Raw genomic sequence first — 21,176 nt, forward strand, 5'->3', positions numbered from 1 at the left:
GAGGACGAGGGGTGTGTGTGTGTGTGTGTGTGTGTGTGTGTGTGTGTGTGTGTGTCTTCTTGGGGAAAAAGAAAGCATAAAACACTAAACAAGAGGAAATGTCTCAAATTGCATCTACTGGTTTCACACATGCACACCGTACCCAGATTTCACTGAAATGAAATGAGATCATTTTCATTTCACACACACACTGTTATTTTTCCAAATGAACACTGTGATGGGCTTCTTTAGAAAGGTACGTCCCACTGCTAAGACTTCCCTGTGCTTCTGTCCGCTTTCAGCTCTGACACAGAGAAATGCTGCCTTAACTCAGCCTATGGCCAGAGAAGAAGCCACCCCCGAATGGTGGTACATCCCTCGGGGCAAAGAAAGAACAACAGACACGAGGACTGACACGCTGTTAACTAACTCAGACCCAGCCCAGTCCCCTCATGTGTCACTGGGAAGAGTCTTCTTCCGAGGAGGTGGCTGGCACCTGAGGCCAGCCTCTGGCTTAAAAAAACACTCAGACTTTTATTACTTATAGATTTAGTGCACGGTCAAGACAGGAACTACCGTGTCACTACCCAAATAACAGTGAAAGTCATGGGCAACGATACGCTATCAGAAATGAGCAAGAAACCACGTTATGTAATCTCTCTTTGTTGGTTTTCAAATACAGGGGACACGGGTATTTCCTTCTAGTTTTTGGTTTTATAATAAAAGTAGAGCCAACAGTGTATTTTTCAGGATGCAACATAGGGCTTTATGGGTTTCTTTTGCTAAGTTAGGGGGTTATACGGTTGATACCCTCATTATTTGTGGGTTCCATTTTTATGAGTTTACTACTCACTATAATTCATTTGTGGATCAATCAATAAATCAATGCTCGTGGGGGTTCCACAGAGCGGCGAGAACCTGAAGACCCCAGTATGTGCGTTCCCAGCTGAGGCTGAACTAAGCTAATGCTCAGCCCAGCAGCCGTCATAGCACCAACCTCAGGAAATAGGGACGGGATCTAGAGACCTCCCACCTGCTTTACCGCAGTCAGCCCGGGACCCTCATCTCTCGTGAGCCACGTGAAAATGAACTTTATCCAATTAGCCCTGTGATTCCCTGGTGCTACCACCTGAGCCGGAAGGACGGGCAGACACATACCAATCATGTCTCAAGACGGAACCCCCACTGCCAGCGCTAGAAAGGGGCTAGTTTTTCTCTATTCTTTTTGCTGCTACTATGACGAAGATCCACCTGAAAACCCAGGGACTTCGTCCAAGCTTTCAATCCCTCAGGGCGAGTACAAGAGCTCAGGAGTAAGTGTTCTCTGAGTGACCTTTCCAGAAACAGAAGACATTCATTTCTAGATTTTTAAGAGTCTCCACTTTTCTCTTTATACTATGGACGTACCCCCCAGAAAAACATTTGCTCAGAATACATGAAAAAGAGTGTGAAACTTGGGTCTATTTTAACTTTTACCAGATGGTGATAGTAAGGCTGACACCTTTGCTAACTTATCATCATGCACTGAGCAGTGGAAGCAATCACTGAATGTAAAGAAAAATCACACATTTACAGAGAAAAAGGCGAGGTATGACCAGGACCGGCTCCCAATGTCAGAAAATTGATACCCCAAATTTTGAGAAGATGTTTTAGAAACCAGAGGAGACGGGCAGTATGCTGACATTTAAGGTGATGGGCTGGTAACCTTGACCTTAAATTCTATGGCATCACACAGAAGAAAATTAAAAAAAAAAATAGCCGATCCTCCACTTGCCTTAATATAGGTTATGAATTCTGAACGGAGAACATCTGTTCCATCAGTAAATTGGTCTCTTTCTTCTCCTGAGTTGTCATTATCACCCAAAAGGGAAGGCTCTGGTTGAAATTCCTGATGAAAGTCCCCTATTAGGAAAATGTAGAGAAACACAGAAAGACAAGGTTTTATGAAGAGATGAACAAAGCACAGATGACCCTCAAATGCCATTGAACTATTTTTCAGTCACTGCTGTGACCACTTCTGGAGATCTATGAATGACCCAACTTTTGTGTCCCCCAAAGGGTCGGCCGAAAAGATGAATAAAGGAGGAAAAAGAGAAAGAAGAGTAAAAGAAATAGAAAGCCCTCTATGGCGAACTGGAAAGTCAAGGCCTCTTCATGGCTTACTTAGTCCCTTATGAAAGAAATGAAACCTCTGGTAACTTTTTTAAGAAAAAGAGGAAAGCAAGTATGAAAGAGGGGAAAGGAACACCAAGCAGATCTCTCCTCCCTGATCTGGATGGAAACTTAAAAGAACTGAGTAGGGCCACCTTTCAGGATTCCTACAGAGAGGAAAAATGCTCACCAGTAACAAATTACATAATTCTTTTATGTTAAAAATTTGCCTAAGACACTATTTCGTATACCGTAAAACGTTACATAGCTTATCTAAGTTAACAAAGCGGCAGTTTTATTTTTGCATAAAGTACACAAGTGATCTTTTTCTTGGACAATGTATGGTTCCAATCATAACCTCAGATAAGCATAAATGCTAAACTTAAAAACATAAAGGTAAAAAGTGAAAGCAAATCCTAGACATTGAGTTGGTTCACACAGTTCTCCCATCACTAATGAGAGCAAATCCAAATTATTAGGGAGATAATTGCATATGAATCTAGCTCTACACCTTTCATATATCATGAAATCATCTCTCCACAAATCATTAAACACTAAATTCTAGTATTTTCTTTTAAAGTCACTGAATAAACAGGAGTAGTTTAAAAAAAAACACTCTAATAGAATCAAATGAGAGCTTCTCATGAAGATATGAAATATATTGCTAGGATTTTCAAGGTATATAGGACATAAAGTACTTAGTGATCACTTGGTGATTGTTAGAGAATCACAGAATTTGAGAGCTACTGAAGACCCTACATATTACTTAATCTAATCACCTCGCTTATAGGTGAGAGAATTAAGGTCAGTTGTTTTGTCCACAGTCAAGTGGATTCCTTGGCACACGTCTTAACTACACTTCCCACCTTCGCATGTGGTTAGATGTAGCCGTGTATCCCAGCCTGCCTTGTGGGTGATGGACACTCCTAGGCCCAGTCCGTTAAAAACCTCCTGCGAAGCAAGCCTCTGTGCTCGGCCCACTTCTGCCTTAAGACAGGACTTGGAAACTATGGAAATCTTGTGTCAAAGATGGTGGAGTCACAGTATGAAAGCAGCTCGGGCCTTTGAATCATTGCTCGGAGGAGATTTGCCTGTCATCTCCCATGTAGACTTGATCTGGATTGTGTTGAGCCAACGAGATTTGGGATTTTACATGCTATAACAACTGGTGTTGCCTAACATATCTATGCATGGGCATTTGTTTTCCAAGAATGGATTTAAAGACTGTTAGATAAATCTTCAAAATGAGAATAACTCTATTACTTATTAGCTGTGTGATCACTGGCAAGTTACTTAAACTCTCTGAGCCTTGGTATCCTATAAAATGGAGATGATTAGAACATCCGTTTCAGAATTTTGAACTCTAAATGAGATCACCTTCCCAGATTAGCACAGAGCCTGGTGCACATGAAAGGGTCAATAAACTTTAGCTACTATCATGGCCCTGTTTGTGTAGATTATAAACGCACATCTGAAACTTAAAGCAAGCACTTTCTCCCCATCTTTCATTCTCCCACCTTTAACTGGGCTAAGGCGATGGCATGAGTCCTCTTTGATGATCTGTTCTTCTTCCATGATATTTGACATTGGCACATTGAGGCTAACAGTGTCTTCATCAGAAGGCTATGATTCAAGGGACAAACGTTATCAATGTAGATTAAGAGAACACTATGTGATAAGAGAAAAAATGCTGTGATTCACAAAAACGTAATATTGAGTAAAAGACACCAGATACAAAGAACAGCTCCATTTACATGAAGTTCAAAAACCAAAAAAAGCCAAAACAAAAACAAACAAAAAACCCAGTCCATGGTATCTGAAGTTAAGATAATGTCAAGGCTTGGCTTGGAGGGTGGGTGCGTGAGTGAGCTCCCTGGGGTCCTGGTGAAGATCTCTCTCTTGAACTGGCAGCTGGTAACGTGGGTGTGTTCACATTGTCAAAATTCACTGAGCTAACACTCAAGTGTTTCTCTGTACATATGTTTTGAGCTGAAATTTTGTCAGGTACCTGATGGTATTGCCAGCCTAAGAGCAATATTCAGAGCGCTAGGAAGGACCATGGAATACCCAACAGAACAAAAGCATAACTGAATTTACTATCATACCAGCCATAGGACTAGTCAATCGTTGTAATAGTAATGACACTCTGAGACCTGACATGCCAATTTCCCAAAACTGCATTAAGGTTTCACGCGGCCAGTCACAAAAAGTGGGCAGTATCTGACAATAGCTCATTTACCCACAGTGCATCTTACGTGCAGCACCAGGCTTCGGGTTATTTCCCTGCGTTAGGCTGAAGAATGCAGGCATTTGGGCTGCATCACGTATATGAAGTGCTAAGTGACTGGAGTACTTAAAGGGCATGTGTTCTGTGCAATTTTCAAAATAAGGCTTCGATTTAGTAATCAAAGTGAGTTGTCTCCGGAGGGGCTCGTTTCCCACACTAGCGGATGAAGTTTATTTAGATAATCTACGATTCCATCACAAATGAAATATGGAGCCTCATTTATTTTCCCCTGTCTCCATTTCAGGGTCGCTGTTTAGTGAAAAGCTTTCCAAATCGCAGGGATCATGAATCTCCATAGAACACATTTCAGGGAATTGTGGGCTGCTCCGAAATTCCTGAAGCCATGACTTTCAGAGTACAGTGTTCATTTACTTTTGGACACGTGCACAAATCGTTTAGAAACTGGCGCAAAACGAGTGTGCATTCCATCCACTAAACAGATATCCGTTCAGCCGCCAGTTTTTTTGCATGTTTATCTTGACAAAAATATGCTTTAGACTCCTTAGAGACAAATGCTAAATCAATCAGACAATGGCAACTGCCAAACACAGGGAATGAGATGTGCTTTCTGAATGCCACAATGAAACATAAGTGGGGAACAAGATAAACTGACCATAGATGGCAATGGATTTGCCAAAGTGAAAATAGAAAGCTACATTGGATAATTCAGAACTCTTTTCCCTCTAAAAAAAAACACATTACTTGGAGGTGTTCTCTGGTAATGAGGCTATAATGTGAAAGAAAAAAAGGCCAAAGGGAAGATGTAAGTGCTGGATTCTGTTGAATATATCCCTTTTTGTAGTCCTTCCTTCTACCCTCCTCTCCTCTTAAAAACTTAGCAAAATTCCAAAGAGATGCATCTAGTTAAAAGAGAGGGAATAAACCCCTGGCCTCCTTTTAGAATATTAGCATCCTACTTGTATTAAATGAGAACAAAAGGATAATGAAGTTCTTTGTGTGATGTTTTATTAATGAACTTAATTACCCTTAAAAAACAGATAAAGGATAAAGCAGAGTCTGTTTTAATTTCATAGAAAATAAGCTTAGGGTGAGTAATTTCTGAAACAATGGGACATTTCAGGGAACTTATGAGTTTTAATAAAGCTAAGGGGGCTGAATTAAATACAACTTATAAAGCAGTGTGTTGAGTATTTTCTCCCCCGGGGAGCCACAGTAAACTATTCATGAGGCTTCATGAGAATGATTTTCTTTTACTGAAATTGGCCTTCTTTTTCTGCCTACAAACTCCTTTTGAAATGTTCTGTATTAGAAAGATCTTAGGGCACCCTAACTTTTAAATACATTGCTTTATAAAGCATTTCATAGGAAATAAATGAAAATATCTTAGGTACATCTTAACCCTTAAAGACCTGAAGAGAACAGGGAAAAGGCATTTTTCTTGGAGTCACACACAGGACAAATGTGAACTCCTTAAATGGGGTAATTGGCTTATTAATTACATCTTCAAAGAGCAGTATAATGTCTCAAAACTCAATAACCACAAAAACTCAGTAAAGTTCCTCAAAAGGGAAGACCTGATACATCGACCCCCTACCCTAGTTATCCCTTCTAGCTCCCACGCTCAAGAAATCCTATTTAATGGTATGTTAGTGGAAGGTTTTGGGGCATCTAACTATAAATGAGATAAATATGCTAAATGAACTATTTGTAACCACTTTAGAAGCTCTAGTGTAGGAGACCTCTCAGCTTACAAATACCCGAATTTTTATCCAAGGCTGGAAAAGAACACAAAGAGCTTCAGGAAAACAAATATTACTATAAAAATTATGGCTACTCAAAATTGCATTTCCTGTAGGTAAACTGCTAAAATGCAATGCACATTTGACTCCTTAAAATTTATGCATGTAAATAACTTGTTTCCTACAAACACATTTATAAAAATGCCTCATGTGTACCTGCACACCACTCTTTGTCATTTCATAATATTTATGAAACATTCAAGAATACTCTAGGTAATGTGAGCAATGTGGTGGGAGGTGAAGGGGACAGAGACTCCACTTTTGAGATATTTACAAAACATTAAAGATGCAGAAAAAGCTAACAACAGCTCCTGTTTATATAACACTTGGGGGATTTCAAATCGCCTTCACAAACTTCATCACACATTCTCACACAGATGCATTTAATGCCCTTTACCACACAGGAGTTCAGGAATGCAGGCAGATGCATATATCTAGCACAGAAAGAAAAATATCTAATCACAAAAAATTACCTCCGTGGCAGATAAACGCTTATCTCCATTATCACTTCCAACACCCGAATCAGAATCCTTCTTGCTGGGATAGATGCCATCAGTATGGAATCCATTTAGAAAAAAAATGAAATCACAAAGTTCACAACAAGATACACCAATTTATACTCAAATAATGACTTCGCTATACAAGTTTTATTACTCCCATAAGGCAACAATCAACCCAATATTAAAGGAGATTGACACAAAGGCCTAATAATCAGATAGTCTTTCTAAACAGAGTACAGAATAAATTCTTTGTGCTCAGGGTTTCATAAATTCACACTCTAACCAAGTGGCCAGTTCTTTGAAATAGGCGACAATTTTCTTATCTTACAGACTCTAGTGTCCAAGAAAGCAAAAACTGCCTAATTGCTTTTATAAGAGGCTTTTACCTCTTATGTGCTTACTCTCAATCTGTAAGCTTCTTTCCAGCGAATAAACACATTTGAATGTGTATAAAAATAAAATAATGAATACATACTTTAAGTATTATATAAAGATACCCTAGGGCAGGCTTAGATTTTAAGTCATCATGTTGTTTTAGTAAAAAGCTAAGGAAGGTCTCTGCCATGAAGACCTCTCAAAACGAGCTGTCTTTTTATACACGTGTTCAGTGTGGGAATTTTGTTCCCTGAAAATTCAAGGCCCAATTTATGCCACAGAAAGGCCAAGGGCATTTGAAAGGACTCTAATGCTTCTGTTCCAAACAGGAAATGGCAAAAACTGTGCACACTGCATTTTTAAAACACAATTACGAAACGAAACCTCCAGTTGTTCTTAACAATGTACTGAGGCATATTAAAAATTAATAATTAAAAAAAAAGACATGCCTGAGCTTGATATGGTTGTTTTAACTAAGAGGTAAAACAAAACAAAACAAAACAATACGTCTACTTATATTACAGATTGCATTTATAAGGAGGTATACATGCATCTAATGTACATGTGCGTTAGCACATATATATATGCACATGCACAGCATGCGTACACACGCAATACTCATGAAAGATGGATTATTGATTAAAATTAGGAAAGATAAGATTTGCAAGATGCCAAAGGTTATCAACAGCACCAATTTTCTCTCTCTTATTCCAAAATGCTAGAACGCTTGAGTTATAAATCTGCACTGGTTAAATGAGGCAAAGGGATTTTTGGAGTTCCCTACCGGGAGCACGGTGGCCTAAGCAAATTCCAAACAGGGGCTTTGAGTGACTGCAGTCACACTCACCTGTCCTCCACGTGCTGCTGTAAATGTGGCCTCTCCATCGTTTGGAGATAAAGGGAATCGGTTGTCTTAATCTGACAGGCTTGTATACTCAGGTACTTGAATATGTGCACTTTGCCCTTTGTGCAAATCTACGGAGAAATTAATAATACGTATTTGTTTAAGGGCAAAACAAAATGTAGATCCTAGACATCTGATATCTTAATTTTTGCATTTTCATTTTAAGCAATGCTTCAACAATGCACACCAAATCTGACCTCTCCAAAACATCTGAGAATTTAGGCAATCGTGTCTTCCAGATGCTACTTTGAATAGAAAACCATTCTAACAGAAATGTGTCTAATTCTGAATAGTGTAAAAAAAAAGTACAGAAGTCAGATACCTGACACGGTAACAGTCCAATTCTGGGAGCATTCATTTTGTTTAGCACATGGTTTCGCAGTTGAACTTGAAACTTCTTTCTAAATACCAACACCCATAAGTGAAAATGCTTAAACTCCATTTCTCAGCTCACATTAAAGTGAGGAATATACGCTTCCTTTAATAGGCCCTACACTCCATGTAGGTGTTTCCAACGTACGTACAATTGCTAACATTTGTATGATCCTATAATCCTAGGATTGCAAGAGATCAGAATGGTGATCCAAATCCTGGTAAGTGGATTTGATGCAGCACAAGACAACTTACTGTAGTCGGATTTACCCAAAGTTTCATCTTTCAGAGATTGTGATCATGTCCCAAACAATATTAATTCAGCAGAATAGCAAAGGCCCAGCTCTGCTGAGAGTTACCCACGCACTAGTGACGGCGTATCCCGCGATGAAACAGCTTTGCTGCCATCCCTCACCTGTGCTGGAGGAGACTGCAAAGGGTTGTTCTCAAGTAGTAATACTTGCAGCTGTTTCATCTCTCTAAAACAAATGGGAATCACGAGCACTTTATTGCAGGAAAAGTCAAACTTTACCAAGGGAAGATCTACTAGTTCTAAAGAACAGGGAGGGGAGAAAAAGAAAAAGAAAACACAAATTCAGAAAGCAACAAGATTAAATGGCTAAACATTCAAAAATTCATTCTTTGCTTACCAGGAAAAATATTTAACATAACTGAAGCAAGTTGTGCATCAGGAATACGTGGTCTGTGTCTAAAATATTTTACTAAAGGGGAGGGGAAAATCTTCCATTGGGAGCACAATCATTTTAAATTGTTGGTAGTTCTGATAAGAGCTAAAAAAACACTTGACATTTACAGTATCTTTTGTTTAGAAAGGCCTTTCTTCCAGCAGAACAATCACATAAGCCACCCCACATTGGGTAGGTTTATGCTTTCACTTCATTTGCAAGCATATGAACAATGTGCTAATCATCAAATATGCTTATCGAGTCAACAACGTATCTGGGCTGGCATAGTCTCAGAGCCAGTTACAAGAAATGTGTTCTTGGGTTTTCTAATTCTACTTTCAAGACTAAATGCCATCTAATTCAGAACTCTGCAATGGACCCTGTAATCCTGCTTTGATGAGGCTCAAGTCTACTGCTTTTGAAAAGTCTCCTGCAGCTCCACAAACAAGATAGAACATTATATTTAGCTTCAAATCCCCACCCAGTGGCATAGTAAACACTCAGTAATTTCAAGCATTCCAACCGACGCTGGCAGCTGCAGGGAACGAAGTCGACTATATTTCACGGAGCAAAGAGGCTGAGCAACAGCAGACACGTAGAGCGACACGGGGCCAAGCAGTGAGGTCCCTGGGGGGGGGGGGGGGGGGGAGGCCACTCCCACGTATGGCAGAGGGGCCTCGGTAAGGGCTCCGAGAGGAGATCCAAAGGGGAGGACAGGCAGGTGCTATATAAAGTGACCTGCAGTAAGAAGTGACCTGATTGCTTCCCCACCCCCCACCCCGCCCCCAAGTGTGCCTGAGGGTTTTCAGTCCACTCAGCGAGGCTGCTTCAAGTTCCACAAACAGAGATGCTCTTAGCAAACGTGATCTCTCCTCAGAGCCTCCTGGCCCCAGGCCTCTGGGTGTGGAAGGGACTTTCCTTGGTTCCTGCCTTAGGGGATTACTTTGTATTTAAAACAGGACCCAAGTGTGAGGAGAGAGGTTGAAGAGCATCCAACTCTGCAGGTCCCAAACTCAGTGTTGGGTAAATAGCCCCGAGCAAGTCCCTGCCCAGGCCCAGGCCTCATCCCCCACTCTCTGCCCCCCCAAGAGCAGGGGCAGCGATTTGCCTGTCACCCGACTCATCCTGGAGGTTGCCTTGATGCTGTGAGCTGCAGGTGAAGGAGGGAGGGAGGATGGGGACCTGGAGGACAGCATGGAATCTGGAAGGTCAAGGGCAAAGTCAGATCTCTTTCACTTCATGGTTTATTCCTCAAACTGGACTAAGGTGTAGAGGGATTTGGATCCCGGAGGCAGATCCCCTTGCTGGAACCCTTAGTGATAGGGATCCGTCTCAGAGACTGTTCTTTTCACTCACTGAACTCAGGCCGGCAAATTTAGTGGCAAAACTTAGCTGGACTCTGGATCTTCAGCGATTCTCTGCCTGGGACAGTGAAGGCTCTGAAGCAAGGCGGAGGGCTAAGTTCCTGGCAGGCACAGCAGGAAGGGGAGGAGAGGCAACTGAACCAAAGAGGGTAAATAAAGTAAGAATGGTTTGTATTATGACCCATTCCCGTTAATTGCAGTTTGGAACACAATTATCATCTTGGCTTCATTAGGAAAAAACGAGAGCCTGGCAGTTTCACAACCAGAAAATGGTGGTGGTGGTGGTGGTGGTGGTAGCTGAGAACTGAGGCCCAGAAATGGTCGCAAGAAACAGGGCAGGAAAAGGGAGGAAGAGGAAAAAGAAAATTCCAAGGCACATCCTCTGTTGCAAAGAAGGTCAATGACGGGCTCCTTTAATCTTAATTCTGTCCATTCTGGGCCTAGAAAAAAACAAAATGCAGGTCTCCTCATTGCAGTACGTGTAGTGAAACCACCACAAAATTGATATGGGTAATTCGGCCACAGACTCGTTTTCCCTCCTGAGATTGAAAGCATATGGGGAAGGGTACTCACAGAGGAAAAACAAGTAAATACTCAAAGTCTTCAAAGTCTTTAAATTCGTTGCCTGAAAGCACTATCAATGCCCTTTTGTTAATCGAGTTCTCTGGAGTGAAGCAGAAAAGAAACTTGATATGCAGGAAGTTATTAAAAAGAGAGAGAGAGAGAGAGAGAGAGAGATTTTTCCAGTAAACTGAAGTTTTAGCTTGGAGGATATATTTTTAAACTACTACACCTGAGAAAACCTAATTATGGAAAGGATAGAAATTTGTAACCGATCTTTTTTCAGGGATGGGAATTTTCTGAAGGTAAGAGTGTAGGGAGTGGTGAGAGAAAGAAAGACCTTGGTTGCAGAAAAGACACACTTTTCACACGTTTCTAGACTATTCTAGGCATCCGTGAAACGACCGTTACCCTTTTTCTTTTGAAAATGAGAGTTTGGTGATCTGTCAGGAGCTTTCAGCGATTAGCAACGAGAGCTTAGAGGAAAGTTGCATTCAGTGCTACAAGAGGTTTAATGCTTAGAAATGTGCTGTAAGAGCATCTCCCCTTTGCACTTGCTCAAACCAAGAAAAATAATTTCATCCCTTCAAAATGGATGAGTGACAGAATGAAAAATCAATCTTTTTATACCTAGTTATCTCAAAGTCATAAACTAATAAGTCCTTGTGCCGAGAGTTTCTACGTCTACTTCTTGAAGATGCTAGTTAGTGCACGAAAGGTGACGGGATGGCAGGGAGACACTCAAACCTCCCATCCAAGTGCATCACATTTTATAAAGTTCTTTCCCTTCCGTGAGCTTCACCGGCTTGCCTTCAGGCCAAAGAACAAGATGCAGGAACAGAATAATACAAATCAGGCGGTTCTCAACCAGCTGCAGTAGTGTCGGGTTAACCAAATGCTTTAGTTTCTGTTTCCGAGTATATGCTTTTGCTTTGAGGTATATTTTTAAATAGATGTGTGAACCCTGATATGCCTGGTGGGCTTTAAATGAAATGGGTGGAAAGCAGTGCGATCTTTGAAACCCGGAATACGTCTTTTGGGAAAGCATTCGGTATTTTACTGCTCATTGACCCATTCTGATTCAAGTCCAAACAAGAATCCCAACGTATGAAATTCAGATCCACCACCATCTACAGAGCTGCTTGTCAAAGTTCTTAATGGCCTGCAATTCCTGAAGAAATGTGTCTTTTTATTGGAACCCAAAGACAGCATATCAGAGGGACATGCTGTGGAAGCCCACAGGTGCAGGGAAGGGTTGGCTTGAGGCTGGATCCTGAGCAGGGATGTCTGAGGGGGCAACCAGCCTCAACGCTGAGGTTCTGGAGGATCCCTGCTTCTGGCCTTTGGGAGACTCGCTGCAACAACCAGTGACGTTAGCCCACGTGCCACTTCAGCAGGGGTGGTCCTCTCACCTGAAGCATAGATTCTAGACACAGGGGGCGGGTCAACCAGGGCGACCAGATACCCAAGGCCAGAGATCCTAACAGCTGGACCTACGAGACCAAGCACATCGCCTAAGGTGTTGGCCCGATGTTCCAGAACGTTGCACATCCATACCAAAAACAACTCATGCTGCCTCCTGTTGTGAGCTGAACGGTATGTCCCCAAATTTCCTGCGTTGGAGTAGTCCTAGTTCCCAGAACCTCAGAATGTGGATGTATCTGAAGATAAGGCCTTCAAAGGGGTAATTAAGTTAAAATGAGGTCATGTGAGTGGGCCCTACCCAATATGACCTGTGTCCTTCTAAGAAGAGCTGATTAGGACGGAGACACAGAGGAAGGATGACGTGAGGATGCAGGGAGAAGCAAGCCATCTGTAAATCAGGGCAAGAAGCCTCAGGAGAGACCTTGATCTTAGATTTCCTGCCTCCAGAATTGTGGGAAAATAAATTTCTGTTGTTTAAGCCACTCAGTCTGTGATACTTTGTTATGTGAGCAAACTAACAGACACACGGCCTTCTACGGGGGAATGGCTGCACTGCCATGCCCCCGACTAAATATGAATACGAACTTTTCTGTTATCTGTGTGTGAAATTCATATGATTCATATTAATATAATTAATATTATTGGGCATGCACAAGCATAAGCAAACTACCTTCTTCCCAGAAGTAAGCAAACAAACAAACAAAATAAACATCTCCTGTTTTATTCTTTTTTTACCTTGTGGTAAAACTTTAAGGTAATTTCTTCTGACATTCAGTTCCCGTAGAGATTTCAATTGACCTATCTGCTGGGGCAAGGCTGTGATCTCGTTGCAGCTGACGTCCTGCATCAAAAAGCAAAGGCAGAAATGATAAACACCCTCTTCCAGGAAATCAAGCCTCCCGCGTGACATCTCCTTAAGGAATTTAAATACGAGGACGGCTCCTCGGGTTCATCGTTACCTTGGTCTGGACGCCCCTGGCCAAGCAAGGCTCAGCGCAGAGAAGGAAAAAGAAAGTGCACCCTTTTGAACATCCTCTGAGGCTGGAAGAGGAGAGAGGAAGGATGTCTGGGCCACTCAGGGGCTACTCTGTGGGCCTCGCACCGGCTGCGTTCTCGTGCTTCGATCGCATCTCACTGTCACGACGAACCCATGAGGCCGTGTTAGCAGCTTAGTAGTGTCAGAAAGGTGGGGCCCAGGGGGGTGAAGTCAGGCGTCCCGGGCAGTCAACGCTTGGAATGAAGGCCGCCCGCTGCTCAGCCGCCCTCCCACAGCGCCTCGAAACAGAAGGTGACACACCCCACCTAGCACACACCCACATCTTACAGTGGAAATCATGACCCTTACGGCATCTTTTGGAGGCACGGTTTCTGTCGAATGGAGTCCGTGATGGGGGGGGCTGCACACTTTGTGCACCCAGATGCCTGCAAGCACATTTTTACCAGCAAGACCATGGGGCACACGGATGATGTCCCTTTCTTTCTTTTTTTCTTTTTAAAAGATTGATTGATTATTATTTATTCATAGAGACACAGAGAGAGAGAGAGAGAGAGAGAGAGAGAGAGGCAGAGACACAGGCAGAGGGAGAAGCAGGCTCCATGCAGGGAGCCCAACGAGGGACTCGATCCAGGGTCTCCAGGATCACGCCCCGGGCTGCAGGTGGTGGTAAGTCGCTGGGCCACCCGGGCTGCCCATGACGTCCCTTTCTTGCACTAAAAGACATAACATCCCGTCAATCGTGGACGGGGACCACTGCCCAACAGGCGCAGAGTGAGAGCTGCGGCCTCACACCCTTCTTATCTGCTCCCCTCATCCCCTGTGCCTCCTCCTCTGGAAGCTCAGCCCCCACCCTGGCTACTGTCCTGTCCTGTCCGGAGCCACGTCCTTCCTCCTGCGACATTTCGGTACTCCCCAGTGGCTTCCCTGCGTCCTGCTCCTCAATCTGCCGGAGTGTCCTTTCCCTGTGTCACCCGCCAGCTCAAACGTTTGTCTCAGTTCCTGTGAAGCACAGGAGGGATCGTCCTTAAGTCGGCAGCTCCAGTGCTGGTCTGTGTGTCCTGTGCCATCTCCCTGAGAGCCCCCCCTTGTGTCCCCAAGCCCCCCCCCACACCCCCGTGGCCGGCTGCTGTCACCAGCGTGTGTCCCGGCCTTTCAGGGGCCCACACCTGGTCGGGCTCTTCCCTGCCTGGCGCGCCCCCCCAATGTGGTCCCCTTGCCCCCCCCTACACCGTCCAAGGCTGAATTCAAGGCTGGCTCCTCTCGGAGGCCTTTGTGGAGGCGTCCCCCTTCCATCCCCGTCTGATCGCACGCCCAGGGACAACGACGGTGCCATCCTCCGTGGTCCTGCCCTCGTGAGCTTGCACGTTTGCCTTCCCTACGAGCCTGTGAGCTCCTCGATGGGAGATCCTGGGTCTTAGCCACTCCGTCTTCCCGGCGCTGAGCAGAATACCAGGGACAAAGTGAGGGATCGGCCCCACGGCTGGCACTCCGGGACGCTCCGACCTACACACCGATCCCTGGCGGGTCCTGCGTGAGACAGCAGAGCCCCAGATCTACTTGGGTGAGGTCTGATCCCAATGAGATCGAGTGTTTAAATACCCCACATCACTCCTGAACCTGCAAAAAACAAAACCAAACCAAACCAAAAAAAAAAAAAAAAAAACCCCTTCCCACCCCGCTTTTAGAAGGCAGCAAGGCCTGACTGCAGACATCAGTCCCACACTCGCTCTGATGAGAAGAGCTCACCACTGACCCGTTGCCAGAAATCCCAGGGCTCCCTGTGAGAGCGGGGCCATGCGGAACACAGGGCAGCACTGTCCTCTAATCTCTTCTCATCTGGAAACCCGCAGGTGACCCGCCAATCTGGCAAGGTCACGAGGCTGCTAGCGAGTATCACCTGCTGAAGAGGAATAAGGAGCGAGGCGGCCCTCTGCAGAGGCCGAGTCTACACAGTGCACTCAGCCACGGTCCCGCTCTATGCTCTGCGTCTGACCAACAACGCTGAGTGTCCCATGCCATCACCCCGGGCTGGCTCTTGATGCATTAAAACAAAACCCACAGGTACATCGGCAGAGAAGTAAAAGTCTAAAGGAAGGAATTATAGAATTAAGAGGTCCGGAGATTTGTTCAGTCACTTTTGCCCCTCACTGAGTCACTAAATACTTCTGCCTTTCTGCATAGACTTCCACATACAAGAAGCAAAAAAGCGAAATGCCACCTTTTCCCGATTCCTATGGCTTCTGATCACCCACAGACAGTAACCACCAAGTCCTTTCAGTGAGATCTTTATATTTCTTTGCCTCGATCAAGTCACAAAGAAGCAAGAGGTAGCCTTCCACGCTTTTAGCCGAGCTCTCACATAGACGGGATACAGGTAAGCCCTAGAGATATATGAGATTAAATCATCCTATTGGACTCGCGGCCACAGTCACACTGGTGGTAGCTGGGGCCGGAGCCGGGGGGTCACGGGGGAAGAAACAGGGGGCATTCTCCATCCCTAGAGAGGAGTTAATGTGACTGACATCCCCACTCACTTTTTGTAAGTCAGTGTGTGAATACACAAGAAAGGTCCTTTTTGCAGTTGATGGGAATCAGATTTTTGATATGAAACTGACAATTTTCACAAGTTCCAAGGACAGAATTCTTTTAAGAATCATTCTTGTATTTTATTATTTATTGGGGAGGGGGTGGGCGAAGGGGAGAGGGAGAGAGAGAGCCCCAAGCAGACTCCCTACTAATCGCGGAGACCAATACAGGGCTCGATCCCACGACCCCGAGACCACGACCCGAGCCTAAACCAAGAGTTGGACACTCAACCAGGTGAACCGCACAGGCACCCCCCAAAAAATCACTTAAAAAAAAAGGAGAAGAGAGAGGGAAACAAATAGATAACAGATATATTAAGGCAGCATATTCACAGCATAAAGTCTCATTCAGTCGTATCCTATTTTTTGGTACGTACTATATTCACCTTGCGTGCCGCTGATTACCCGCTGCTGTTTCCCGAAATACCAGGTAATTTTTTTTTTAAACATATGTTTCTCACATAATGGCTTCATCAAGGAAAATCAACTCCCTTCAACTATATTTCAATGCTTATTTACTAGTAAGGAAAGCAGTTACTCAATTTACACTTAAAAAAAGAACATAACAATACAGAGTTTTTCATTCTGACTTGCAGGACAGGACATCTGTAGACAATCAGAAACACAAGGTCCAATTGTCCATTCACATTTGGAGGGCTGTATGGTGAAGGTCAAATTATTCTAATAGCACTCTGCTGTCAGGTATTTCCTGTCCTGCCAAAACAACCAGGAGAAAAGGCGCCGGGAGATCCAGCGTGAAAGCCAGATAAAGACTCCTTGCTATTGTAGCATCGATATTGTGAAATTATGCAAACTCTATGGCCTTCCAGTCACTGAACCCTGCTATGTTTTAAAGGAGCTATGAATCTCATCACAAAAATTAAAACCCCCGGGGGTCTTAAGTCACTGGGGAATGAGGAGGAGGGGGGAGGGGACGTTAGTCTAAACTGAGGGATAAGATGGGGATAAGATGTTTCAGTTCAGAACACGTGAAAGCAGTATTCCTAGGACGGTCTGGTTCTCTAGGACATGTCTGCCCACATTTAGCCTAAGGTATGGTTCTTTTTTTTTTTTTTTTTTAATTTTGAGTTCATTTTAAAAAGGTAATGTTTAGGAAAATAAATTTAATAAATAAATGACACCGATACCTCATACTTCTGCATTTAGGGAGAATTTACCAAGCTATGACTTTCCGATTCATTGGCTCTTTTTAGAATAGTAAAGTGAATCCCTTCTGAATTGCTTATAAGCCCCTAAGCTCTATCTTAGAAAATAATTATCTCAAGCTTCAGTGAATCAAATTACCATATATTTACCGTTAGAATATTGCAAATATACAGGTAGGCCAGGAAGAAATCATCATAAGCATGTCATACATATTTACTAATTCTATTCTCTAGTATGTAGAAATGAATCCAGTTTATATACAAGAACGTTAAGTACTCGAACTTAAGTTTTTATGGAACAGCCAGCTCAACTTAGTCATTGAGATAAAGATCAAAATGGAGAATTTTATGACTTAAGATAAACTTTTTTTCCACTAGTTTAATCAACATGTTTTTAAGTAACCAAAGGAAAAACTTTAGAGTCATTTCGTGCCAGCCCCTTCAGGCAATAAAGGAAGTCTCTAGAAGTGTTAAATGCACATTGGAGACTAATAGATTTTTGTTATTAAGTGCTAGTTGTTAATTTACTACCTTCAGTATGCAAAAATGATAAGGATTTAAAACATCAGATTAATTCAGGGATTATTAAATTATTATTAATGTTCACTTTCAGAAAATAGTCTTTAAAAAAAAAGAAAAAAAAGTGTTTTCAAGGAGTAACCTCTAATGAAAACCAACACAACCACTGTGGATTGTGTCAAGAAGACCTTGGTTAGGGAAAGACGTCCAGTGAGACCAGGCCACCCTGTGCAAATACATGTGGTATTCTCACAAGCTAACTTGCTCTGACCCTCAGGTTTTCAAAAATCTAGTGTGGTTATACAATCGCTTCAGTCGTATTTTTGTAATAAATGTAGCTCTTTATTTAATGGAAGGAAATGCGAACATTCTGACAGGAAATCCAAGCTATTAACTCCCATCATGGGATCATGCTCTTTTTTGGGGGGAAATGTCTATTGTATGACTCACTGTGTAACTGTAGGTAAATGTCTTAACCTCTCTGTGCCTATGTACAAAGAAGTGGCAAGATTAAATAATTCAAATTTCCTTGTGATATTAGGAAAATCCATTTATCACAACAGAGATAATGAAGAGATTTTGAAAGTCATATACTTAACTCAGGAATAAAGTCAAATTTGATTCCATAACAATCAAAAACCTCAATGCCTGTAGTCAGAACTTTTTTTTAAGAAAAATTAGGGGACGCCTGGGTGGCTCTGTGGTTGAGCGTCTGCCTTTGGCTCAGGGTGTGATCCTGGGGTCCTGGGATGGGCTCCCCGCAGGGAGCCTGCTTCTCCCTCTGCCTGTGTCTCTTGCCTCTCTCTCTGTGTCTCTCATGAATAAATAAATAAGATCCTTAAAAAAATGAATCTGCTCATTTATATTCAAGACTTTACCAAGCAACCTCTGGTAGGATAAATTATCACGTTAGTGAATGTCTCCTTTCAGTATAAAACTCAACTTCACACCTTTTCGCATATCCACAAACAACTGTCCCACCCCAATGTCCTCCAACAGAATGGATCTTCAACAAGCCATGGATTCCCAACTGTCCCACAGAAACCAGAGGGGTTGGGGCATCTCCAGAGACCACAAGTGGAAAAATGACTATGGGAGACACATGAATTTATGTCTTCCCGATACCTAGCTCAGAGGTCGGAATGCCATGGATGAAAATAAGGAAGAAGGGATTTTCCTCAGATGCAGGACGATACACCCAGTGTCTTGTCTATAACTGATCCTTGAAATCAAACTCCCCACACAAATAAGCATTTCATGAAAAGAGAATAAAAAAAGAGAGGTCTAGTCAGGGCCAGGAAATGCACCTTTCCTTGCATCAGGCTCTCTGAGTTTTTCGGTTTTAGGAGCAGCTTTCTGGACCAGTGATAATACGTCCTCTTACATGCAGGTAAGAGCTAGGAGCCATAGTTTTCAATGCCCGAGTTGGAGAAAGACAAATGGAAAGAAACCAAACAAGGGATAGACCATCTCTGGACCCCAGCAGGTCAGTACGCACAGGAAACTATGAGAAAACTCAAGCTGACCATGCTTTCCGTGGTGTGCTTGTCTTCACAGCTCTAAGGTCATTACAACACAGGCCATTCATATGGCATCTCTCACCAAATATCCAACATGCCTCTTCCTTCAGGCATGGTTTGACAGTAAAAGAACCATGTTTCCAAGTGTTAATGTGGTTTTAACGAAGAAAATAAGGTTTAGTCAACACCAGAACGGTCCATTGACCTTCCCTGCCAGGCTGGAGCTCCTCTGTGAGGAAACTTCCAGACACTGACCCTCTTTTTAAAACATTCATTCTCTGATTCACTCTTGGCTATCCATGCTCTGCCCCAACTTTAATGAGAAAACCATGCAAGGTAAACCAGGAACTCACCCAACAAACAAAACATGGCCCCTCTCCATGAGACACTTAGTCTAGAAGAAGATACAGCAAGAACAGCTGCGTGGTGCTGTTGACAGGGTTGGGGCTTTCATCACACAAGGCTGGTTTTTATGCCCCAGTCCCACCCCTCCATGTAGCCCCATGGCTTTGGGCAAGTAATTCTGAAACTCAAATTTGTTTACGAAATGTAGATATGATACCTGCCTTGCTGAGTTATAGTCAAGATTATATGAAACAATCCACATCATGTACCTAGCAGAGTGCCAGGCATACAGTAGGTGTGCAGTAAATGCCAGGGCTTTTCCTCTTTCTCTTACAGAAAGAACACCCAGATATAAAGACTTAGAAAGCAACATACCTATTACAGCTACAGCTCTGAGAGTGCCAGAGGGACAGAAGTATTCAACGTGGCCAAGAAGGCAGGAAGTCCTAGTCCTAGCTCTTTCATTCCCATCAGAAATGGCCCCGGAGGGGCCAGCTCCACAGAACTAAGATTCCTTAAATTCTCTTGCACCTGAAACAGCATAGAACTCTAGCCTGGCCTCTCATGGATTTGAAAAAAGACATCTCAACAGGTGTTTCTTAATGGCTTCTTCATGGGAGGAGGAATAATTGTGTTCCTCTGTTCTCGGCACAATCTCAAATGGCTGGACAAGCCAATAACTGCATGGCAATGCTTTCTGTTTTATTTTCAGATAAGTGTGACATATATTTAAGATGGTAAGATGGTGTTTTTCAACTCTTAAAAATTAGAGAGGAAGACTCTTTTCTTGCAGACAGCTGTGGTACTTTGGGTTTTGTTTTTTAAGCCACTGATGACTCTGGAATACTCACACTTGGAAGAGAAGAGACTTTACAGCTCCATCTAGGATACTGTTTGAGTCTAATGTGAAATTTAAAAATATTTCTTCCAAAATAGCTAAACAATGCTCAGAGCCTGATAACCTGAGTGATTTTATCAGCACTTAACTGGCTTAGGGTACTCTGAATGCCTGGGGGCAGGGCAGTGCCTCCCCAAATTTTTTAACAAGTTGGTTTCCATGTAAGTAACTATAAAACAAAAACCTCCCAAGCAAGTCTAGAATTACTGCAGGCTCTCTGGGGAACTTCTTTCCAACTGCTAGCTAAAAATTCATTTGACATGGTTACCTACAGTAGCACTACTATTTTAAGCAAAAAGAGATGAAAGATAAGTAAGAACGGATGGAAACTAATCTTTTTTTAGTCTGTGACCTTAAGCAAGGCCAGTCACCCCTTGTGGTTAAATAATGGCAATGATTTAAATATTCACCAATGTCACAGATAAATGCTTTTTACAAGATCGTGCATGCTCACACAGTTAAGGAACACAGGCTACAAAGCTGCCCCACCCAGGTGGCCAGTAGCTACATGTGGCCACTGAGTGTTAGCAATGGGGCTGGTCCAACCTGTGAGATGCTGGCAGTATAAAATAGACACTGGACTTCAAAGACTTAATGTGAAAAAAATATAAAATATCTCATGAATTTTATATCACATTTATGCTGAAATAATATTTTAGCCATCTTGTGTAAAATCATTAAAATGAACTTCACTTGCTTTTTTAAAAAAATGTGGCTACCAATGCATTTAAAATGACATTTGCTGACACCAGCAAGGCAAAAAGAAAGAAAAGGCATCCAAA

The 21,176-nt window shown here is 42.9% G+C and overlaps 1 protein-coding gene across 6 annotated transcripts in view; it reads right to left on the minus strand.

The window, feature by feature from the left end:
* The window catches only part of LRCH1 (leucine rich repeats and calponin homology domain containing 1), a 200,844-nt gene that overhangs the window by 52,546 nt on the left and 127,122 nt on the right, over positions 1-21,176 (minus strand). For all 6 annotated transcript variants that reach the window (XM_026017282.2, XM_026017280.2, XM_026017279.2 and 3 more), the window contains exons 4-9: positions 13,100-13,205; positions 8,744-8,880; positions 7,900-8,027; positions 6,651-6,714; positions 3,648-3,753; positions 1,754-1,881 (exon numbers count right to left, since the gene is read on the minus strand). In XM_026017282.2, the coding sequence (XP_025873067.1) occupies positions 1,754-1,881; positions 3,648-3,753; positions 6,651-6,714; positions 7,900-8,027; positions 8,744-8,880; positions 13,100-13,205 (669 nt within the window). The remainder of the gene's footprint in view (positions 1-1,753; positions 1,882-3,647; positions 3,754-6,650; positions 6,715-7,899; positions 8,028-8,743; positions 8,881-13,099; positions 13,206-21,176) is intronic.

This window comes from Vulpes vulpes, chromosome 6 (assembly GCF_048418805.1).
Source record: "Vulpes vulpes isolate BD-2025 chromosome 6, VulVul3, whole genome shotgun sequence".
NCBI classification, from domain to species: domain Eukaryota; kingdom Metazoa; phylum Chordata; class Mammalia; order Carnivora; family Canidae; genus Vulpes; species Vulpes vulpes.